This window comes from Cyprinus carpio, chromosome A20, assembly GCF_018340385.1.
Source record: "Cyprinus carpio isolate SPL01 chromosome A20, ASM1834038v1, whole genome shotgun sequence".
Classification (NCBI taxonomy): Eukaryota; Metazoa; Chordata; class Actinopteri; order Cypriniformes; family Cyprinidae; genus Cyprinus; species Cyprinus carpio.
This window is the reverse complement of record NC_056591.1, coordinates 1,454,522-1,480,396: the sequence shown is the minus strand read 5'-3', so window position 1 is coordinate 1,480,396 and position 25,875 is coordinate 1,454,522. Positions and strand designations below refer to the sequence as shown.

At 39.8% G+C, this 25,875-nt stretch overlaps 1 protein-coding gene across 4 annotated transcripts in view; it reads left to right on the top strand.

The window, feature by feature from the left end:
• The window catches only part of lrfn2b (leucine rich repeat and fibronectin type III domain containing 2b), a 94,693-nt gene that overhangs the window by 60,882 nt on the left and 7,936 nt on the right, over positions 1-25,875 (top strand). For 3 of the 4 annotated variants that reach the window (XM_042777325.1, XM_042777321.1, XM_042777324.1), the window contains 2 exons: positions 3,064-3,154; positions 18,555-19,951. In XM_042777325.1, the coding sequence (XP_042633259.1) occupies positions 3,064-3,154; positions 18,555-19,951 (1,488 nt within the window). The remainder of the gene's footprint in view (positions 1-3,063; positions 3,155-18,554; positions 19,952-25,875) is intronic. The other variant, XM_042777323.1, reaches the window with a different exon arrangement.

Sequence of the window (25,875 nt, the reverse complement as noted above, 5' to 3'; positions counted from 1 at the left end):
ATAATTGAATTAATTCAGTGTCACATGAAACATGACATGATGTTAATAACCCATGTGTTGTGTGTATGATCACGTTTATGAGTCTGTCATCCTGATTCATACTGACACTTACAGCAGTTAGATGAGTTTCACTCCAATTCTGCTTCCTTTAAATGAAAGTACAATTCTGCATCTTGTTTGTGTCTCAGTTCAGAATGAATTAGAATTTGTTTTAATTATCATGATTAATTGTGCATCCATGTGGATGTGGCATGATCACATTGTTCTCTGGGGGTTAATGAACAGCTCTCTCTTCCACCCTCAATACCCATGACTGAAGTGCCCTTGAGCAAGGCACTGAACCCCCAGTTGCTCCCCGGGCGCTGGATATATAGCTGCCCACTGCTCCGGGTGTGTGTTCACAGTGTGTTCACTTCTCACTGCTGTGTGTGTGTGCACTTGGATGGGTTAAATGCAGAGCACCAATTCTGAGTATGGGCAAATGTCACGACTTTCACTTTCACTATTGGTGGGTGAACAATGGGCATACACTTTGCTTATTACACACACATGCGCTTAGATCGTTAAAATAGGGCCCAAAAAGTGGCACAGAGGCTGCTTTGTTCAGAAGTTGCCGGTTCTTGATCAAGCGCTCTCTAATATGTTCCCAGAGGCTGAAGGATTTGGGCAGTGTTTCTCTCCACAGTGGTCTCTCCAGAAACTCTAGACTATTAGTATGATCTGTTGAACAATTACAGACTTTAAGGACCATATTTTAAAAATCTAAGCACATGGTCTAAAAGGGTAGTCCCTATTCTCTTGAGTAACGGGTTGAGTATTCTAATGAGTAATGGGTGTGTTTTGGGCGTAACGTGCCATAAAGTCTCCTCTCCCATTCCCTTTAAAAGCCAGCTGCATTCGGGCCATGGCGGATATGCTATTTACACAGCAGAGTTTAATTTTTCATTTTTAAAAATGTTTGTGTGCTGCTGTGCATCCTTGTGTGTGTAATAAGCAAAGTGTACACGCGTTGTGCACCAGTCTATAGGTGCATATTACTAACATGCTCTTTAAATAACAACTTTAAAATAGCTGACTTTAGACCAGGTTTTGGTTGATCAATGGCGCAGTCTAATTCAGTTGCCTCAAAATAGCAATGCACCAAAAATGCGCCTAAACACACCTCGTCTTCAGACCTGCATGCCCATGGGTGCACAAATGCACTTGCTATTTAAACAATGTGATGCAGGATGTGAAAATGACAACTGTGTCAAGTTGAAACTAGCGAAAAACACTTGCATCACGCCTGGCACTGCATTGCGTGGGGTGTGTGATAGGGCCCTAAGGGTGTGCGAGGATACAAAGCTTGTGTTGTGATTGAAGCTGAAACTGACAGACATCTTCAGGAGCTGAAGGCATCTGACCCCAGTAAATAAGCATTAAACTGCAGTAGGAGTGTTGCATGAGAAGCTTGTATTTTCCCACCTGGATGCAGCTAGTGTCACTAAACCCTGTTTACACATGGAAATCCCTGAAATCAAATTCATTATAGAACAATGACCCCCTCTGTGCTTGGCATTAATCACAGCTTATCCCCCTCATAACACACAGTGACGGCGCTCTAGTGTCACCTGCTGAACCTCGACGGGTGCGAGCAGCCGACTGTGACTCTTCTCTCTTTGATTTATCTTGGTCTGTCCTGGTTTAACTTTCTAGATTTCTGTCATTCAGAAAGTGTACATTTGATGGGAAACAGCAGGTCTATAGATGCTTATTTTACGCCCCTCATTTACATTGGATCGTGGAGCTCCTTTCTGAAAACCTCTCTTTTCCTTTTATAGTTTAAACTGATATGAAATGCAGTTCAATCAGATCAAGAGCACTGTAACTAAAGTAGGTCTTCAGTACATCTTTATATGTAATATTTCATAATTACTGTCTTTGAAATATGATGATAAGTGTGTATTGCAAATACTGACAAGCATTTGTGGTGAAATATACTTTAATGTCATTTCAATTGAATCTTGTCAAGTTGAGTCACCTTTATTTGTGTGTACTTCTTTAAAGCATGAGAAAAAGGAAAACAATTATTTAAAACATATTTTAAAATAAAGCTTAAATTGACATTTCAAAGTGCACTTTTAGATGTGTGTACGCAAGTTAAGAAATTTAGTCATGAAAGTGTACTCTTTTTTGTGTGTGTGTGTGTGTGTGTTCTATTATCAGCGAGTAGAGTTTTTTTAAAAATACATTACAACAAGTGCACACTCAGTACTATAAGAGCTCTTCTGATTGATACCAGCGGCGACACACATAACTCTGAACCTTTCACAGTAATGGACTGAGTTGAGATTTGATGTGGTGCGTGTGAAGACTGAGCTCAGAACAGTGTGGTTTAATTTCGTCCTGGGCTTGTTGTTGCTGCAGAAAGTGCAGGGATTTATGGTCCGCGTCAGCATCTGCTCACTCTCACTGGGAGGAACTCACTCCTCATCTCCTTTAATCATTGTTACTGTGAGCTGGCAGGCAAGGAATCATTTTTATATTTCATTACGCTCGCTGAGATTAGCCGACATTCATGTGAAATCCCATCTAACCAAACGCAGCTGCTTTCAGCCTCAGCTTCCCTAAACCCAGCCCAGCAAAAACTAAACCTCCAGAATGGCAAAAGTCAGAGCCATGCTTTCACACAGGCTGATTCTGTGAACGCTTATTGATTGTTGGTAACACAATTATGTTGGTAACCAGACCAGCCCAGATGAGGAGCATCAGTCTGAATAATATCAGGACTCAATGTTGACTTACAGCAGCATCAGGGTTTTGTGTGCTGTTTCGAATTGAATTATGACTTAGAAATATACTAAATAAGGCTTCAAATAAATGAGTTATATAAAAAGTCATTTCTTTAATGAATACATGTAATCCTGCCCTCTGACCTGCATGAAAATCTGGTACCATCATATACATTTAAGGCTAAGGTCATGTGATGTGTCTGTACAGCTGCGTCATAATGCTGTCAGTCTCTGTTTTCCTCAACATCACATGTGTTTGTGTAGTAGAAAGCTGAACATCTCATCTCCTCAGGTGTGTCAGCATCAGCCTCCAGCTGCAGACGGGAGGATTGTGGGACGTGATTGACAGGTCGAACCTATGGCAGAGCAGCAGCGCGACACAGGTAAGAAAACCACCGCAGCTTCATTACATCAGACACCAGATGCATGCCTGATGTTAGTTTGTTCCGCATCATGACATCTCTGACTGATAGTGTACTATATTAAAATAAAGAAAATATCACTCATTCATTCTTAGCAGCCACAGAGATGTTCCTGAAACCCTGCATAATTTATAATGTTTCAAAAGCTTAATATATATTTCTTAATATTTAACAAATAGACTTTCATGAGACCTGAGTTTGTGTGTGGTCGTCTCATGATTCTTTCTGATCCTCCTCCCATCTGCTCTCTGTACCCTCCTGCGCCAGTAGGTGGCAGCAAGTCAATGAGTGAGTCACTGAATCATTCATTCAACAAAATGATTCACACGGCTGATTCACTGAATCATTGACTCACTTGATTAGTTGAAAATCTGGATTTATTCAGAAACCACACCGTTATTCTGGAGATCTTTTGACAGTGCTTTGCCACCCATAGTTGATTGTTTGCTTCAGTTGCACTACCAAGGACAGATATGCTCTAGGAAAGCTATTTTCTTGCTGAGCTGATCAAAATGAGCACAGCTGATCACAGATGAAAGTCAAATGGCTTTGTGTGCCGTTGAGAAGGTGATGAGCTGCATCTGATTGGGTTAACAAGTAATTTTTAGGAGGACTGATCCTTTTTCCAGCTCAGTGATTCTGGTTTTATATTATTATTATTTTTTTTCTGACATGTTGATGTTTTATCTTTCATTGGAAGTTATAAGTTGCACTGAGTAAATACAGCTGGATAAAACATCTTCATTTCAGGCTTCAAAGCAACAAAATGTGATTCTTTTAAAGGGGGCTGATTCTTTTCTATACCCACTGTACATCTACAGCTTGTTTTTTGTTAAGGTTCTTTATAAGTCTTCTGTACAAAATGCGTGTTATATGAGCTGTAGGGACAGGGCTTTATCCCACTAAATAACTGATATTTGTCTCTCTATTGGGATCTTCTGATGTTAAGGTTTACACGTGTCCTAACCAGGAACAAAAAAACCGATAGCAGCTGCAGTGTTAGACATTTTGTCTCTACTTTTGGAGAAAAATCGCTGGGCTACTGGTTAGGACAGTGTTATTTTTAGAGCAGCAGCTTTGTTTGAGAAGTGTTTCTCAGCAGCAGTGCAGATTATCTGCTGGATCTGGCGCCGTTGGAGGTCTCGTTGTTGGACGGGCTTGAGTACCTCCCTGTTTTAATCTCTCAGTGTGAATGTAAGTGATAATAGATTATGACCGCAGAGCTCATCCCACAGTGACCACAGCTCACGCCCTAACGGATCCCTTCAGTCCAATCTGAAGTGATGAACTGAGCGCTTTTCCTCTGGAAGAAGCCAAGGGCATTAAACTTTATTAGTGACTTTCCAGCTGCTGCCTCGACAGATCATTTTATGGTCAGTTCTCGGACCAGCCATCGTTGGCTTCTCTGACTCAGAGACGAAGCTGATCCCCTGGACAATTTCATCAGCGGGATGTTGAACTGATCCGTTCGGTATTAAAGCTCCGTGCCACTTCCTTTTGAGAGAAATTGCCAATTGATTCTGCTTTCAGAGGAGGAGCATTGAGTGTGACGTCCAGAGAGACTGAATTGGATTAGCATCTATTCTGACCTTTGTGTCCAAAAAGACTGTTTGCTGTGAAAGCATCTCTCCCTCTGTGTTGTGTGTATATTAATCGGCCAGGTTTTCAGCATTCATGCACTGGTAATGCATTTACTATGTAGATTTTTCAGATCCTCACAGGATTTCTGAGACCAGGCTTACTAGCTGGAGATCACAATCCTGCTGCTGAGACTCACTTTTAGAGGAAAAGCATCTTTCTCCGTTGACAGTCATTCAAAACGTTCCATGTATAATTTTTCCCCAAACAGTATATCATTAACATCAATTTATTTTCTTCAAGTACATATTTTAGTCACTAATTCTTTTTTCTTTCTCCTTTTGATGATAGGAAATGCTAATGGATAGAATTCTCCAGGTCTCATATATTTCATAAGTAAGTAGAGTTGAGGATGCGTTCCCTTTAAGATCAGAGTCATGTGAAATTGATGGTGTAGCTCAACAAACAGAAATTATCTATTATTAGAGCAAAAGCGAGGCCACTGAGATTATTTTCACCACTTAGCAACAGCTCTGTGTGTCTCCCTCTGCTAACATGATAATGGAGCACATATTCACGAGTCTATTCATAGTTCATTAACACTCTTCAGCATGCACACAGGCCTCTCTGTTTGCTCTGCCTACACCTTTGCACCATCCTGTAGGTGGAAGCACAAGCTGAATGTAAGCTGCTCTTTGGCTCACTTGAATTTCTTTCTCTGCCCTTGATCCTCTGCTCATCTGGGTCATGACATGCCTATTACATCAACATCCTTATTTCTCTACGTTCACTTATTTTGTTGAAGTAAGCAAAAAAAAAAAAAAAAAAAAAAAAGAAGAAGAACCCTAAAGCCCCTTTTCCACCACAGGAACTTTCCCCAGGTACTAGGAACTTTTGGCCGGTACTCTGTGTGTTTCCACCGCAGGAACCAGGATCTAAATAAAGTTTCTGGGTAAAAAAAATTGCCCCCCTCAGAAAGCCCCTGCTCGTGAGGTAGTAAGATCCGGAACTTTCGGGGGCGGCACTTGAGCGCTGAACATGCTGATTGGTTGAGTTTATGCAGCATTGTATTTCAACCACCATTTACAATTTGTTTTTTTTTTTTTTAAATATCACTGTTATTGTGTCATGAAATGTAGTTTTAAAAGTATTTCAGGCAAGAATGTAGTTGTTTAAAACTCAAATCAGTGGTTTATTTCTAAAAACAGCTCCTATTTAAAAAAATGTGCTTCACCGATTTCGGAGACGGGAGCTCCAGGCGATCAGCGGGAGCTCAGTGCTCATGTTTCCCGACGAGAGCTGCCTTGGTTAGTCCTTCTGACATTTGCCGCTGCCCGCTGGCTCTGATGTCTCTTTAGTGGATAAACATAAGATATAATTTGTTTTGGTCAAGCTTAACACATAATCTTTGGTCTTTATTCTATTATACTATTAATCTATTAATATGTTTAAATGAAAACGAAAAGGGGCAGTGGTGTTTGGTATATTTTGTCTTATTGAGGAAAATTGCAGTTGCCAAGGTGAGCTGAGTGATGTTATCAAGTACGCTGCTGTTTGCAGAATTACCGGACTTGTGTCGTCCCGTCAGAGGGAGTTGAGTCGAACTTGCGAAGTCCGAACTACCAAGGATGCAATTCCGAAATTTGCGTACTTGGTAGTGAAACGTGCGCAGACCTACGTCACCAGACTATTTGCCTATTCTTCTCGGTACTTTAGACCACAATGGAAACGTAAACAGCAACAGGTCTGGTTCCTGGGACATATTGTTCCGGGTAAGTTCGGTGGAAAAGCAGCTATATATGCACAAATGTGCAGAAAGCAAAAAATAATTTTCTGCTTTAATTCGGACTCTCTGTTTGAAACACTCATTTTAGTGCAGTGGCTCTTGTAAAGTTTCCATGTAATGCTAATTTTCATCATTTTATTTTTGAGGTCTGCTAGTTTGAAAAGCACCCTTTGCCTAAAACGCTGTTTTAACTCCTGTCTCTTTGAAGCTCCGCCTTTCCAAAACTCCCAGTCTGCTCTAATTGTTCATCTGGCCCAGTCTGTTGTGATTGGTCAACTGCTTAGTGCTTGAGTTGACAATGTAACACCCTTTACCATAATGTGGTTTCAGCTCCAGAGGCTTCATGAGCAGCTGTAAACAGCATTATTTCTATGGTTATTATGGCATCGAATTTGAAATCCATACATTGTTTTTTCACCCTTGCAGTGGGAAAAAAAACAGCATCTCCTTGACACAGTGATATCTCCCAACTGAGGACGAGCCAAAGCTGACATAAGACCTCTTTGGATGGTAATTGTTTCTCATGGGGACATCTGTAAAAAATAAATCTCCATAGCTCCACAGTGATTAAACACATGCTTTCAGATGAAGATAAATTTGCGCTGGATGTCTGAGCTAGTAATCCTACGAACCCGGAACTGCGTGTCTTATGTAGTCAGTCACATGATCATTGACAATAATAATAACAATAATGCTTAAAATGAATGACTACTAGTCAACTAGAAAACAGAGAGAAACAATCACCGTCTGAATAGGGCTATAGACGGTCATTTTGCTAATTTGTAACATGGTGATGTAGCTGCTTCACGGAAATAATGACAGGACTATGAACAAGGCAAATGTTTTCTGTTGGAGAGAAGCCATGGACTTTGTGCTTTGTCAATTTATTTGCATGCACAGACCACATTACATATTAAAGGAAAGATAAAATTAAGGCTTGTAAGTAAACAACCACTCTTATGAAGGCTTACATTAGGGGTTTTCAAACCTGTCCTGGAGGCCACCCAGCCCTGCGCATTTTGTATGTCTTCCTCATCTAACACATCTGATTCACTTCCAGGACAGGTTTGAAAACCAACAACTAACAACACCCCAACAAGCTGCAACAGAGGCTAGGGGGCTTCCAGGACAGGTTTGAAAACCACTGGCTAACATCACTGCAACAAGCTGTAACAAGTATTAACGCCCCCTGCTGTTGGCTGTGAGTAAACAAACATATGATCAACGTGATCTGCGACACTGTTGAAAATAAAGTCTATTCATTCCTACCGCTGCGGTCAAAGGAAGGCTGTAAGGAGACACAAACACTTCTTTCTATACAGGACTTATAGAAACAGACGTTCCCAAAAGATCACCTTGTCTCCTTATTCATTTGTCCTGTTGTACATCAGAAATAGTACGGGACACTTGTCTACTGTATTCAGTGTAGACAGCGTAATTGATTATAATGACTTAAATTTGCTTTCGCTCCGCTTGCATCTGCTGAAGACCTGGTGTCATTTTCAACACCCACAAATAAAACAACATCTGGCAGTCTTCCACTACATCTTGCTCTGAGTGAGAACTACTTTAAAAGTTGCAGTGAGTCCGTGAGTAGCTCTCTTTTGCTTCACGTCACTGTTCATTGCCGCTGATCAGGTAAAATAGACTGTGCTAAACGCGATCAGATGAATCTACCACAGGAAGAAGAAACAAGCTGTTTTTGGCTCATGAGGAGGAATGTTTGAGGTCTGAAACTTGGGCCTGTTCACACAGAATGCATTTTTGCATTACATTGTTCTGCTTTAACATTGTTTTTCTATGTAAATATGTTTGACCATTTTGTTTTAGCTGTAAAAACATGGTTTGTGTGAATGGCCCTTTACTGTATGTTTTTATAATGCAATGATCACTTATATATGTCAAAACCTGCCAGTGATTTGCCAAGACTAAGTAACCAGAAATATATTTTTTTTTTTGTGAGAATATTGGCAGGGCTGAACGCTGTGTTTCTGTGGGTGTACACATACATTGGGGGGATCCCAGAAAACAGGCTCAACGTACCATCACATAAAGCCATGATTAACCATGCAATGCTTCTTCTTTCTTCTTCTTTTCTTAGTGCACATCACCACCTACTGCAATCATCTCTTAATCTTTAATCATTTCTTAAATTTTTGTGAACAAGAATTATCTTACCCTGAAAGTTACCTTTGTTTTAAGATCTGAAAGTTGAGGTTATCAGTTTATCTATCCATATACTTGGACATGTTCCTGGATCTATGTCCAAAAATATAGACTTAACCCAATCCCTACCCCTAAACCTAACCCTACCCATTATTTATTCCTAAAATCAGTGGGAATAGATAGCTGATTAAAAAGGGTGTAGAAGCACCTAACCTTGTCGCTGCCTTACGTGCCTGACTCACACAATGTACCCACACACACTCTCCACCCACACCCACTCCACACTCACACGAATGCTGCAAGGGAGCGCCGACATTGTGTCCACCTCCACTCTCGTGCCACTTCCACTGCAGCCTCAAGCGAGTGGTGCTGTGGAGCAGGGCATAGGCAGGCTCCAGTGTATTTCCCCCAGTGAGTCTTCTAGCACAGATGCTGTGCAAGGTCAGGGAGGACGATGAGCAGGTCCTGTTAGTGGCACCCTATTGGCCCACTCGGACCTGGTTCCCGGAACTAATGCTCCTCGTGACAGCCCCTCCTTGGCCGATTCCTCTGTGGAAGGATCTACTGACTCAGAGACGGGGCACCCTGTGTCACCCACGTCCAGACCTCTGGAAACTTCATGTCTGGTCCCTGGACAGGACACAGAGGTTGTAGGTGACCTACCCCAAGAGGTAGTTGACACCATCACATCGGCGAGAGCACTGTCTACGAAACATGCTTATGCCTTGAAGTGGAACCTGCTCATCGAGTGGTGCTCTTCTCACTGAGAAGACCCCTGAAGATGCCCGGTCAGAGTCATGCTGTCCTTCTTACAGCAAGGGTTGGAGCGAAGGCTGTCTCCCTAACATCCTCAAAGTCTAAGTCGCTGCGATTGCTGTTAACCACAAGGGAAGTCACTAGGGAAGCATGACCTGATCATCAAGTTCCTTAAGGGGGTGAGAAGGCTAAATCCTCCACGCCCCCCTCTTGGGACCTGACTCATTGCACCAGTGCCCATTTACACCTTTGCAGACAGTCAAGCTAAAGTTTCTGTCAATGCTCCTGCTTGCATTGGCCTCCATCAAGAGGGTAGGCAACAAACACTCACTATGGGTCAACAAATCGTGCCTATCGTTTTTTTTTTTTTTTTTAATTCGGTGCTTGAAATATTATTATTAATTTATTTTTTTATGATTGCAGTGTTAATAATTTTAATTAAAGGCCTATAAGCAATAAACCTGTTTTGAAAGACCTTTTTAAAAACATTTTCAGTAAGGAGTAAGCTAGCCTAATCTTTACCTCGCAGCGTCAGTTTTGCGGTGATGCACTATGAAATTATTGTGGGGCAAAACAATTGTAATATTAATTTAAGAATAAAAGTAACTTAATAATATGAATAGGCCTAATAATCAGAAGAATGTAACAGGCCTTCATTAATAGAAAATGCCAAATTAGATATAAATAAAGTGCATAAAATAATATGATTCAGAAATGTTATGTTTGTGTTTTTTTTTTTTTTAATTATTATTATTTTTCAATTCTTTATTTAAATGGTCTTCAAATAAGGAAACAGGTGGAGTTAATCGCCGGCGTCAGTCACAAAATTGATATATATATATATATATAGGCTAATCGTGAGGACGATTGGCAACAGCTGGTCTAAAATTCTTTAGACATCGCACACCAAACGAACGCCGACTGAAAACACTGACTGAGCTCAAACAACATTCATAACCGGCCTGACAGTAGGCTATGTTTCCCGGCTTCACAGAACGAACAGGTCCATGCGTGGAACTGTCTTACCATTACTCGCGGACCGATGGATGGGCTTTCTCCCTCATCAGTGTGAGTTTTTAAAAGTCTTTTTTTAACAGAATTATGCATTGCATCTGTTAATATAAAATAATCCACATGTGTGACATGATGTACGAATTCACATGTGTGACATGCAAGCACGGATTTACATGCACAACATGCCCAAAACAGCCTGCACTGTAAAAAAAAAAGTCTGTAGTTTTTACAAAATAATTTTGGCAGCTGTGGTTGCCAGAATACTTTTGTAAAAAATACAGAAAAACTGTAAACACAATTACGGCCAAAAACTGTAAATTTTACAGTATAAAAAACTGTTATTTACAAACAAGAAAATTTGAATGTAAACCAGTAAATTCAACAACGCACACTGCTATTAAAATCTGTTTTGTACCTTTAACATACTGACAACCACCATAATAATGCAGGTGGTAAAAGAGAAAGCCACATGAAGAATCGAAGTTCATCACAAGTAGCTTCGCCACAAGCAGAAGTTTATATTAATATATAGAAGGTGCACAAAGTCATTCATGCAAACACAAAACACCATCATGGTGACACACGATACTTAAACAATTCAATAAACTTTCATTAAACAGCAGAAGATGTAACATAAAGCCCAAATGTACAACTGATAACAAAAAACTATTAAAAAACATGATTATTTAAACAAAATACTTTCAAATGTGGAGCGTCACACAGGGAATTCTGGGAATATCAGTTTACAGTTTTTGACTGTAAATTATACATTGATTTGTTCTTTTTTTATTTCTAAAAAAAAAACTGTAAAATTAACAGCATTTTACTGTAAAATTACATGAAATGTCTGGTTAGATCTTTTACAGTTTTTCCCTGTATATAGTACAGGAACTTACTGTTAACCTATTAACACTTTTTTTTTGTAGCGTTTTTACAAAATTGTACAGTTAAAATGACACATATTTTTTTACAGTGTGGATAACAACTGGCTAACACTGCTGTCAGTCAAACTCATCAAGAATTATGCAAAAACACATTTTATCTATTTTAGTTATTTGAAATGCTATAATAGTTCTCTAATTGTGTTAAAGTAGATGAAACAGTAATTATTTAACAAATATTATATTTGTATAATAAACTGGGGGGGCGGCTCCGCTGCCTACGACCAAACACATAATAAAAGCAGCCAAAACAACTGGCACAGTTGTCCAAGTTATACAATAAATTTGTTTAATGAATGGACCAAACTTTAAGTGATGATAATCCTCTCTATGGAGAAGCGATCGGAACAAAAGTATAGCTGGGTCAAAATTGACAGGGCTCGTTTCCCACGGTCACAAGCAATGTCGTTATTGTTCAATATTTAACAACACAGTTTGCTAACAATGCTTTTGGGAAACACACCTCAGATCTATCCAGTTTGTGAACCATTGGATTCCACACTGGTTTCGTTAAACAAAATAAATGATTATTTTAAAAGACTGACTCAAAAGAATCATCTGTTCACGAATCGGATCATGAACTCGCGTTACCACGCCAAAGATTATCTATTCTTGAACATTTCGAATGAATAAAGACTTCAAGTTCATCTGTAAAGCACATATCTTTTGACTTTATAAACTTTTATTTCATGCATGATTCGTATGGATCTGTTAACTGAATGCAAAGTGTCGTGATGATGAGCATGTGTGCACGCTCACTAGGAGTTGCTAAATGAACAGCAGCTGCACGCAAATTTTTTTGTTTCAGTGGAGAATCAGTCGCCGTATTGGTTAAAATCCCCAGACTGTTTACTTAAGTGTTAAATTAAGAAATGACATTAAAATTAAAAGTAATCACTTTGGTAATCTAAAATACTTTTTGGATACAACTGTAATCTGATTACCCCTTATTTAAAATATAATTATAACTAAATACAGTTACTCATATTTTGATTCTGATTGGTCAGTCGAGGCATTCTGAGGTCTGTCATCCCTCAATAACAACCAGTAAAAGCTGATAACACAGGCTCATCCGGGTAACTGAAGTCAGCACTGTACGCTTGCTCGGAACTGTTTTTCTTTGTGGAAGCTTTGCGTTTGGTTAGCTAATAAAATAGTGCTGCAACTGCTGTAACTGCTGCAAAAACAGAAGCTTTGCGTTTAAATATATCAACTCAAATCAATATTTTTTTGTCTCTTACTTAATTTTTGATTTCTAATGTTATGACATTACTGACATACCATATGTCTGTGTGTGAGAGAGATCTGCAAGTATTGTTATTGTGTCGAGTGTGACATGCAGTCTATGAATTATTATTGGTATCATGACCAGTCAGTGAAGCTTTCAGCTGTTTACTTTTGACTTTTTTCTGCAAATTCAGTTATTATGCAGTAAGTAATTGTGCTCCTGCAGTCACTGACACTGATCACATGACATGATGACTGGCAGTTTTACACCAGCTCTGTGAGATCCTGGTGTGTTTTATAAAGCTGCTCACTGAAGTGGGACGAGTCCTAAAGCATTCAGACTTTCTGTTAGCCAGACATTAAAGGTGCTCTATGTGATTTCAGACATCCTGCTGGTGGTAACATGCTTCTGAAGAGACTGCGTTAAGATGAGCTTATAAACTCACTTATCATGTTAGTCAAGGTTTCTGTGTACGGCTGATATCAATGAAAGTGAAGAATGTGTGTGTGAAAGACAGATAGCAAAAAAGAGAGAGAAGTGTTAAATATTTTCTCTTTACACACCTGATTGTCACCTGGCAAACAATAGGCCATTTACTGCTAACAGATGAAAGTCAATTAACATTATCATGATTTTTGTTGCCCATTATGACTGAATTTACTTTTTGTGCTGTTTTGCAGTCAATACAGTAGTAAATATATTAAATACTACCCTGTCCATTGCTGAAATCTTCTGATACTCTAAATATCTCTAAAATATTCTCAAAAATAAATTTTATTCTATGCAGTTCACTGTAGTACAGCAGCATGGCAGTTGAACATCTATTGATCAATTTATTTGGGTTCAGAATTATGGATTTTGATTTGTTAATGTTTTTTGTGAGCAAAAATTGTGGAAATGAAACAAAAGCACAAGCTGCTGCAAATAAAGTGCCGTTTGGATGAATTTGCATAAATTCTGGAGAGACTGAGAGAGATCAGTGCCTATTATGGAGAAATTAAAGTGTGATGCTGCAGTTGTTAGATGGAAAAGAGGTTTTATGATTCGACCCTCCGAGGACACCAGAAGATTTCACAGTGTCACGCTCCCGACTGCCGGGGTCCATTTATAAACGTCCCCTCGTTCCCCTCATGTCCCTGAGGCGTCGTCGTCTTAAATTCAGGCCGACCTGAAAGCACTCCAAAGGCTAATGTGTCAAATGAGGCTTTTATTGTCTAAGGCCTGATTCCCTGCTGATGTCAGGGATCATTCGTCCAGATTCCCATCTGCAGATGCGGACGCAGAGATGGGGCAGGGGATAGCCTGGGGCCCTGTGTTTCCAGCGGGACCCTGAGGGATAATCGTTTAAATAATTAGAAATTTTCATCCTAAAATTATGCACACCAACATCTCAGCAGCCCTCTTTGGAGTGTCCTGTCTTGTTTGAAAACTCATCCATGCTCTTGATGCCACTGCTTCAGATTCGATTGCACAGCACTGACTCAAAGTGTGCCAAATGCATGAGAGGAAATTTAAATTCTTATAATGAAGAGGTCATACAAATAATTCAAGACGTTTTGTCCAATTTCAGTTTTATTTCATCCTAATGTTTGAAAGATGAATTATTTGTAATATCTAGGGTTCAGTATATTTTGAATAACTATACCCTGGACTACATTTCCCATTATCCATTGCACTGATTGCACACAGTTGTCACCAATCTACAAAACACAGAATGTTACACTATACCCTGGACTACATTTCCCATTATCCATTGCACTGATTGCACACAGTTGTCACCAATCTCAAACATCACTCCTAAAGTTGCAGAGTATTGTTTAGCACATATCACTCTTCTAGTGATTAGCTACATTACGGAGTCTTTCTTAGTTCCCAGTTCTAGCTCTAGTCTTAGTCTGCTTCCTGACCTTCTGCCTGTGTTTCTTGGAATAACCTTTTGTCTTGCTGTTTCGGACTGTGTTTGCACCTTGCCTGGACTATTGCTCATGTTGTTGGATTACCCCTCTTGTCAAGCCCTCTGGATACTGTTCGCCGATCGAAGACCCATGCTAGCCCTAGGAATATTCTTTGTCCTGCGTGTGATATACCTGTGTTATCTGACCCTTGCCTGTTTATTGACCACGCCTTTGTAAATAAAGCCTTGCACATGGATCCGCACGTCTCACGTCTCGTCAGCCCCGTTACACATGCACTGATGCTCTCGGCTGCTTTGACAGGATGGGACTGAGATGTGATGTGGTGATGGATCAAGGAGGATCTCACATTAAATGCCAGGTGAAAATGCACCGAAAATGCCTTTTGAACAGATCACTTAATCCACAAGGTTGTCTGTGACAGACTGCAGCCACTTTTGAATGCAATAGGCTTTTGAATGATCCATCAATGTTTTTATAATACAGAAGTGATTATTTGCCTTCTGTACATGCAAGTGCCTTTTGGATCTCCTTCACCCGCACTAGGCACACATTGGAATGAAAGTCTAAACTCAGTCTGGCCAAAATAAAAATAATAAATTGGATACAAAATTTGTTAATGGCAGGTGTACTGTAAAGCAGACTAACTTCTGATCTATTATCCATCCTGTGCTCGTCATGTATTTGTGAGAGAACCAGGATCATTGTGCAGAATATGCACTTTAGATTTCAGTCTCCAATAGGCTGGATTTAAGGCAAATGTAGAAATGCTCTGTTCAGTGCTGTAGTGTTACGTGAGCTCCAAATGAATCAGAGCATCTCAACCACCCGCAATACAGACTTTATGTGACCAACACTGAGAGCAGATCCTGAAAACCTGAAGTATACATGCAGCTGGATGGTTGTCTGCAGTTTTAATTGAGAGACTATTGATTTTACATTTATTAATTTGGCAGACACTTTCATCTGAAGCAACTTACAATACTCAAGAAATAAATTATGCTAGCATTGCCAAGGAATCGAACGCAAGACTTTAGCATTGCTAGTGCTATACCATGCTGCTAATGCTTTTTATAGTTTTCTAGTGATCATGTTCCCATGTCATTTTTTTTTTTTGAAATATGAAATGTTGTGAAAAATTACATTTTATTATTTATATGAAATGACATATAAATATTCGCTCATTCAACTGTTTTGTGAAACTTGCTGATTCATTCATGAGAGAAACAAGTGACCACTAACTTAATGAATGGGTTATTGAATTGTTCTAAAACACTGTAACACCCAAGAACAAAACAGCGCTCTGTATTGCAATTATCTGCTTTGTTTTGAACGTTTTTTGTTTGCAAAATAGAGTAAAAACAGTTAATATAAACATATAAAAATGGTTAATATAATTAGCTTTTTGTTCATTAAACAGCTGTATAAAATGAATATCACAGGTCACCGTAAAAGCTAAATAGAAGAGATGAGTTGAACTCAGATAAAATGGAAGCTATTCTAATGTAAACTGGTAAGTTGTAGCAAAGGGTGGGACCAGCCACTTCAAAAGCTCTAGATAGCCTGGTCTTTAAGTGGGTTCTTGGGATCCGGAGAAGAAATTTGCCCTCTGATCTTAATCCCCTCACCGAAGTGTAGGAGTGGAGTTAACCAGACAGATAAGGAGGAGCTAGATTGTTTAGTGATTTGTAGACAAGTAGCAAGATTTTAAACTCAATTTGATAATGAAATGGCAGCCAATGCAATGTTTTCAGGCGGGGAGTAACATGGTCAAATTTTTTACATTCTTTCAGGTGTCTAGCTGCTGCATTTTGGATGACTTGTAACCGAGAGATTCTGGCCTTTGATATACCAAAATAAAGGGAGTTGCAATAATCCAGCCAAGACGTAATAAAAGCATGGATAGCAACCCCTAGAGAACTATAACATACAAATAAAAACTACTCCTTTTCCTGTTTGCCTGTTCCCCAGCTTCCGAGCTTTCTATTTTTAATTAGTCACCCACACAATTAGTCACCCACACCTGTTCTACTCTTCGTTTATTGCATTCTAGTAATCTCCTGTGTATTGGATTTCTTATTAAAGACTGCTGGATTCTCCTGTGTTGTGCGCTATATCCTACACAACACCATTGTGGTGTTTGTACAATAAATTTACCCTGCAATGTGACATGACCAAAACAGACATTTCAACCATTATTCACAAATATTTCTGTAGCAATTAATTGTCAAACGTGATTGTGTCTTTACTTAGCTTTTTCTTGCTAAGTATGCAATTTGTTGTGCAGTTTGCACTATTGACCGTAATTAGGACCAGCCTATTTACTGAAGTATCAAGGTTCAAGGTTTTTAGACTCTTAATTAGGGAAAGTGTCTCTGTCTCTCTCTTTCATGGTCTGAAGGTGATGAGGTGCTTGTGCACAGACAAGTGTCTCACCTAGCTGGGCATGTTAATGAGCTTGGAGGGAAATAAATGTGTAATATGCCTTGAGTGCAGGAAAAACCAGTAATGTCAGTTAGCTTTACACTGGTCCTCTGAAGCCATTGCCCATAGACCCCCTATTAATGTCTTGGTCTTACAAGAGATACTCAAGTCCTCCCAACCTTACAGGGAAACACAATGCATGCTCAGCACGTCATGAACTGCATGAAAATTGTTCATTAATTGACTTTGTTTGCAGGCCAGGACTTAAGCCCCTAATGTTTTTAGTAAAGCCTCAGTTTTTACTTCACAACATTTTCACACAACATTTCAATTCCATGCCACAAATTGCCACACAAATTAAATCAAAAGTCAGAAAGTCTGACTGTTTGTAACGTTAACCTGTTCTGCAAGTGGAAGCTCATTTAAGTTATGTTACGAAATGTGATACATTCTGAACACATATTCTGAAATTAAAGAGTTAAGATGACTTTCTCATTCCACACTTACCGACAGTACGACTGTCTAACCTGTTGAGAGCACCTTCTGAGGCCTTGGCTTTGACTTCACCATAATTTATTCTGCTCTGTGGGTGTGTTGGGTCACAGCTCTGTGATGGAATCATGGTGTCTTTGCTTCCTTGAAGACTGTGGAGGAAATAACTTTCTTTTTTTAGTTTTAACAACAAACATACCTTGTAGTTGACATTGCCTTGAGAGTGAAATCAGTTTCTTCACACATCCTGCGTCTGTCATGTCTTCCATGAGCAGCCTCATACTGCAGCACCAGAAGTAGAGCTCTGGCGCCTATTTTTAAGAACATCACATGCAACTCAACAGAAAGCACTCTGCTGTGACTGTGCACTATGTAGGTTTTATGAAGCAGCATACAATACTGAAGTGAAGTACCCACACATTGTTTGAAGAAAGACATCTGCATGTTCCACACCCTGTGACACAAACACAAGCATTTCAGTTAATCAAGATGCTTTATAGCTGCACTTTGCCTTTGGGGATCTGTGTAGATTAATAATCATTTGGATGTTAATGTTACACTCCTCATATAAATTAGATTTCATGATAATCATGTTTGTAATGGTTTTCAGTAGCTAACTCCTTATAACCATTTTATCATTTATGGCCATGGAAATATTCATAAATATCAGGTTATTCAGAAGTGCTATCAGTTATATTTATAAAGTTATCAGTTATAAAGTGCAACATTAACCTGCTGTTGAAACCACAGAGCTGCACTCTCTACATGCCCTCAACACAAGATGTGTGAATCAGGCCTTACCGTCACTTTCACAGCTCTGAGCTTATCTGTTTCATGGCAGTGCAAGCATCCTGCACACTTGTAACACACATTATGAATACGTACTTAATCTACAAGAGAGTAGTTACAAACTGTACAGCTGTATTAATTGAGTGACACTAGAAAGATATGGCACATACACATGTTGTCTGTTGCTTCCTAAAAACACTGATTGAAATTATAAATGATCCTCCACTTAAAGAATTTCAGTACTGATTATTCTTTATATATTCTTGTCCTTCAGGTCCCTTTGTGTGAATCTACCATGGACCCTGTGCTCTGTCTGATCCTGGTCCTGGGTATGGCTGTAATGATGGCCCATGCGTGCCCCAAGTACTGCGTGTGCCAGAACCTCTCTGAGTCACTGGGGACCCTGTGCCCGGCCAAAGGCCTGCTCTCCGTGCCACCTGATATAGATCGCAGCACTGTTGAGCTCCGTTTGGGGGGAAACTACATCCTTCGAATCACACAACATGACTTTGCCAACATGACAGACTTGGTGGACCTTACACTCTCCCGCAACACGATAAGCTACATACAGCCCTTTTCCTTTGGGGACCTGGAGACCCTCCGTTCTCTCCATATGGATAACAACCGTTTAGTGGAGTTGGGCCCTGATGACCTGCGAGGGCTGGTCAACCTGCAGCATCTCATCCTCAATAACAACCAACTGGGTCGTATCTCCGAGAAGGCATTTGAAGACCTTGCGGCATCGCTTGAGGATTTGGACTTGTCCTACAACAACCTTCAGGCTCTGCCCTGGCATTCAGTCCGGCAGATGATCAACCTGCACCAGCTGAGTCTGGACCACAATTTGTTGGATTACATTCCCGAGGGGACCTTTGTGGATCTGGAGAGACTGGCCCGCTTGGACCTGACGTCTAATCGGCTACAGAAGCTTCCGCCAGATCCTATCTTTGCCAGGGCGCAGGATTCTGAGGTGATGACCACGCCGTTTGCCCCTCAACTCTCACTCAGCATAGGTGGAAACCCGCTTCACTGCAACTGCGAGTTGCTTTGGTTCCGGCGTCTGGAGCGAGATGATGATCTGGAGACTTGTGCCTCACCTCCAGGCCTGAAGGGCCGCTACTTCTGGAACGTTCGGGAGGACGATTTTCTGTGTGAGCAGCCGCTGATTACTCAGCACACCCACAGAATGCTGGTTCTGGAGGGGCAGACTGCCAGTCTACGGTGTGAAGCCATCGGAGATCCCACCCCAACCATACATTGGGTCACCCCTGATGATCGATTGCTTGGCAACTCCTCTCGCACTGTGGTGCACCGCAATGGAACCCTGGAGATCCTGATCACCACTTCAAAAGATTACGGGACCTTCACTTGCATTGCAGCCAACCTGGCTGGTGAATCAACTGCTTCAGTGGAGCTGTCAATTATTCAGCTACCCCACATAAGCAATGGCACAGGCCAGGCATCGCAACCCAAGTCCCGCCTGTCAGACATTACCGGCAGCTCCAGGACGAGTAAAGGTGCTCCCAACAGCCAGCCAGAGAAAGCAGTGTCTGTGTCTGAGGTGACTGCCCTGTCTGCCTTGGTCAGTTGGTCCGTCAGCAAGACCGCTCCCAAAGTGAAAATGTACCAACTACAATACAACTGTTCAGATGATGAAGTCCTCATCTACAGGTACGAAGCAGAGTGGCTTCTTTCACATTTTCAAGGCTATGACAGAATTACTGATTCCAGAGAAAGATATTTCACAATTTAGCAAACTGTGGGAATCCAAGCGTTTTTCGGTTTGATCAATGTAGGTAGTATTCTGGGTGGGTTTTTTGGTGGGGAGGGGGTTGGATCTTTCAGACTGTCAGTTGTATCATGTGTTTTGTTATTTAAACAGCAAGCAGTATCCCTGGCAGTTTTATTATCATACATTTGTAAATTGTAGCTGTCTGCAGGGATTCGTCCTTCATCCTTCACTATGTCCACTTGACTAGTACAGTATGTAGACAAACAACATGCTGTCCTTTGAGAAGGTCCAGCTTCTCTTCTCTTCTCTTCTCTTCTCTTCTCTTCTCTTCTCTTCTCTTCTCTTCTCTTCCCTCTCCTCTCCTCTCTATTGTTCTCTGTCTTCACAAACTAAGGGGATATGGAGACTGTTCTCTGTCTTCACAAACTAAGGGGATATGGAGACTCCATGGATAGATAGTATGTCAATCCTCTGCTCTTTGATGAGGTAATAGTATATTATAGTAGCTGCTACAGTGCAGTATTAGAAAGGGAAAACAGACAGAAGAAAAATGTCAGTTAAGCCATTCACCCATTAATATTTGAAGAAACTGCTCTTTGGCAGTAATTTGGTGTGGCATCTTTATCAGAGTTGTGCCGGTGTAAGATATAAATTATTGACTTCTTTCTTCATAATGGTTCAATGAGCTGCTCTGGGAAATGTTTCGAACAGCATAATGAGTAAATAAACTCTCACCGTGGCAGAGAATACACTGTCATAACCAGCTGAAATGCGACAAGATTTCTAGGACAAGCAATATTTCTATCATCGTTCCAAGTAAAAATGCTGTATGACACAACAAAATCACAGCCTGGCAGAACGGTGAGGCTGAGATCTCTCTGTCTGCATGCTCTCTCACCCTCTTAAGAGTGTGTGAAACTAAGAGCACACACCTTGTGTTTTGATGATTTCCGTGATGCTTCTCTAGATGGTTTTCTTTGTGGAAGGATTTGTCAGCATTGCACGTTAGAATACATGAAGCATGGGATTTTGGTCCAGTTAGTTTTTGCTGTGGGCCAGGCTACTGGAGTGACACTGCTTAAATAGAAAAGAGATAGCTTGTATGACTTGTTGTTCCTGCTTCAGACTGCTTTTCAGTGACCTCTCTTCAACAAACATCTGCTCACCAATCTCATATTCAAAGCTCAAGCCTCTGCATGAGAATTTCTTACCTATAATCACATTTGCTAATTCCTTGCATGTAAATATGGGACAGAGGAACGTCTGTTTCATCACATCTAGCTGTGTCATTACAGCACTGGCGTCATTACATACAACTGCATAAATAACAATTATTCAGTCAAATGGATAGTTCCATATTTGGTTCCTGTGTCTGAGTTACTCACAATCCACTGCTGGTTATATATGCTCTATATAATTGTGTATGTGACGAATAAAAATCTTGAATCTTGAATCTGAGTGCAGGCTGTGTGCATACATAGTATTATAAGTCAATTACTGTATGTTTAAACTAGCCCTAATAAACATAGTGTTTGCTTACATTTGGCACCTGGTGATTCGAAGCATCAAGGTCCTGTTGTCCCAGCCCAGAGTGTTTAGCATAACTGGGTGTTTTGACTCTTTGGACATTAAGAAACTTCCTTAAAATACATTTAAAACTCAATATTTCCTAACTGATTTTATTGCTAGCATTTTTCTATTAATTCACTCACCTTTGCAAAATTTGACACAATTACAGCTTAACTGAAAATTATATTCCTTTAAAATGTTTTTTTAAACTGTTCAAGTACAGATTTTCCTCTATCGATTTTACTTTTTCTTCAAATGTAATGTAATTGTTCTCAAAACAATTAACACAGCCATCTAAACACAAACTGTCAACTGTCAACAAATCTAACAGTTCAACTTTACTCCAAAATGAAGCACTGCCATTTTTTCTAGTAATGTGTTTATTAAAAGTAAATATTAACATAAGATCTATACAGTAGGTGTGTTGTCTATTGATTCTAATTATTAATCAATAGAGAACAAACCTAAAGATTTTATGTTAATATAATTTAAATATTATAATATTATATACTAATTTACAAAACATATTCAACTGTAAATGCACAAATACACTAATTAAAATACATGTTTCTTGCAATTCTTCAACAGGGAGTTTTGTTTTATATATATTGTGTATATCTAAATGAAATAAAAATAGTTATCCAACACCTATCATCCATGTGAAAAAGTAACTGCCGCTTTTAACTTAAAATCTGTTTGTGCCACCTTTAGCAGCAACTGCAAACAAACTCTTCTGATAACTACAGATCAGTCTTTTACAGCACTGTAGTGGATATATACTGTATATATGTATATATATATATATCCTCACTGGTACACTTATTGGCCACTTTATAAGGTACACCTATTCAATTGCTTGGTAACACAAATTGCTAATCAGCCAATCACATGGCAGCAACTCAATGCGTTTAGGCATCTAGACGTGGTGAAGATGACTTGCTGAGGTTCAAGCCGAGCATCAGAATGGGGAAGAAAGGGAATTAAATGACTTTGAACATGGAGTGGTTGTTGGTGCCAGACGGGCTGGTCTGAGTATTTCAAAAACTGCTGATCTACTGGGATTTCCACACACAACCATCTCTAGAGTTTACAGAGAATGGTCGGATAAAGAGAAAATATCCAGTGAGCGGCAGTTGTGTGGATGAAAATGCCTTGCTAATGTCAGAGGTCAGAGGAGAATGGGCAGACTGGTTAGAAAGGATAGAAATGCAACAGTAACTCAAATAACCACTCGTTACAACCAAAGTATGCAGAATACCATCTCTGAACATACAACACGTCGAACCCTGAAGCAGATGGACTACAGCAGCAGAAGACCACACCAGGTGCTGCTCCTGTCAGCTAAGAACAGGAAACAGAGGCTACAATTCGCACTGGCTCACCAAAATTCTTAGTTGGGTACTCGATTTCTGTTGTGACATTCAGATGGTATGGTCAGAATTTGGTGTAAAAAACCTTACTTACTTGCTTAGTTGGGAAAGAACATGAAACCATGGATCCATCCTGCCTTGTCTCAACGGTTCAGGCTGCTGGTGATGGTGTAATGGTGTGGGGGATATTTTCTTGCCGCACTTTGGGCCCCTTACTACCAATTGAGCATCATTTAAACACCACAGCCTACCTGAGTATTGTTGCTGACCATGTCCATCTCTTTATGACTACAGTGTCCCCATCTTCTGATGGCTACTTCCAGCAGGATAATGCACCATGTCACAAAGTTCAAATCATCTCAGACTGGTTTCCTGAACATGACAATGAGTTCAATTTACTCAAAAGTCCTCCGCAGTCACCAGATCTCAATCCAATAGGCAGCTTTGGGATGTGGTGGAACGGGAAATTCGCATCATGGATGTGCAGCCAACCAAATGCGTGATGCTATCATGTCAATATGGACCAAAATCTGCTAATGCGTAATGTTTCCAACACCTTGTTGAATCTATGCCAAGAAAAATTAAGGCAGTTCTGAAGGCAAAAGGGGGTCCAACCTGGTACTATAGTGTAATGGAGGCCAGCGAGTGGCTACAGTCATTTAGCCTCCTTGTTAGTGCGTCCGCCTCCCATGCCGGAGACCCGGGTTCGAGGCCCACTCAGAGCAAGTACGAGGTGTGACGGTGAGGACCCGGGAGAGAGGGGTTACATTGGTGCCGTGACCCAGTTGGGAGTGAGGTTTAGGGGTTGAGTGCAACAGAGGCCGGCGAGTAGGTGCTGTGCAGGTAAACCTCACTCACCTGATCTCAAGAGACGCACTAGCGACAGACGCTAATGGCTGCAGTCATTTAGCCTCCTTGTTAGTGCGTCCACCTCCCATGCCAGAGACCCGGGTTCGAGACCCACTCGGAGCAAGTACGAGGTGCGGCGAGGACCCGGGAGAGAGGGGTTACACTAGCAAGGTGTACCTAATAAAGTGGCCAGTGAGCGTATATAAATATGTGTGTGTGTGTGTATATGTGTATATATATATATATATATATGGTTTGAAATTAACTTTTTCACTCACCAGCCAATTTGGCTACTACATTTTTAAGTTACTGTCCATTCATAACATATACTAGCCGATAAAACAAGACCACAGAAAAAAAAACATGTCATATCTGCATATGTAAACATATTTATTATAAAATCTGATAATCTGCACGATTTTTAAAATCAAATTTAAAAATTTTAAAAGACATTTTTAAGACCTGCACAAATAAAATTAATACCATATATATACAGTTCAGTTACAGGTTTTCACACAAGCAAAAAGTGTTCGGCACACATTTCAGCCTTTAAACCATTTTTAAGGAATGGGATGAGTCAAAAGTATCAATTATTACATTAATTTAAACAATTGTTACTCAATTATTAATTTAATAACATATAAATATTTCTTAATGTCTTAATTGTTAAGATTTTTTAAATGCATTAGTTTCTTGTCGATCCACCGGTTCATATTTACAACTGAGTGTTTGCGGAGTAAAAATATGGGTCCATTTTCTCAATGGTCTGCACAAAAGCAGCAAAAGGGCTTATTGAACATGCAAATTCATCCTCTGCCAGCAGGTGGCACTTTGGGAGTGGCAGAATATAGCAGTTATATAGTTGACTCTGAAATGTGCAGCACTCATATTTAGTCAGTGAAATCACAGCTTTTTGAAGTTTAGTCGTCACATAAAGCTATAATGCAATTCCTGTCAGTCAAATTTTTTTTTTTTTTTTGTGGCTCCACTAAATTTATTGGTGGGATCACAGTCAGTGCAGGAAGTTTAGAAAAAAAAAATCACAGCCTTGACTCTCAATATTTTTTTTTTTAGTTGCTATTGCTTCAGTGGGTATTGTTTAAGTAAGCTAGACATGCATAAGCAATCCAAAAAATCATAAAAAATACAATAAATTATAATTACTGAGCAGATATTTATCAATATATCCATATACCCATTTATTTATATATTTATTTATGCATGCTTCCGGAAATTTTATTTATTTATTTATTTATTTATTTATTTATTTATGCATGCTTCCGGAAAATTATATGTATTTTTTTTTTCTTATTGATATGCTAGTTAACAATTAAAACACTGTTCTGCGTAAAATGTGAATATAAGTAAATATGCAAATTCACTCTTTGCCAGAAGGTGGCGCTTGTGGAAGAGCAGAAATATAACCTTTACATAAAGTAAACAATACGAAAATAGCATGCCATCAAAACTTTCTTGGCCGAAATGTGAGTTTACAGGTATGATTTGAACACCATAAATTGCACTTTATATTCATTATTCATCATCAGTAGATAGAAATAACACTTGGCATGTTGGCATAAATGTGAGCTATTTGGTGATTGCTAACTGCGTTTTTATTTTGAAACATGCCATGCTCGCTTTTGATTAATTAAATCATAGCCACTTAAAGTATAATGGTCACATTTAAGCAATACAATTCCTGTTGGAATGCAGTAACTGAATCTAAAATCTTCAGCTGACACACATAACTGAATCTAAAATAACACACATATATCCACACATTTGTAAATTACTGAACTTATGAACAGGAAAGTTGACAGAGCAAAGTAATCCACGTTAACATAAAAGACATGCACACAGAGTAGGCTCAGCTTGATTTTTACAAGCGCATTGTGCATTCCCCGCCACCCGGCAAATTGGCTAGTGATTTGACAACGTTCCCCACAGATTCGTCTTACATAAACTTCCCCAGGAATTTAAGGAGTGAAGAAAAGTAACCCGTCAAAATAAAAATAAACCTGAAAACGCTACCCATTGCAACTATACAACATAGTTTTGTGCTTGCATCATAGGGA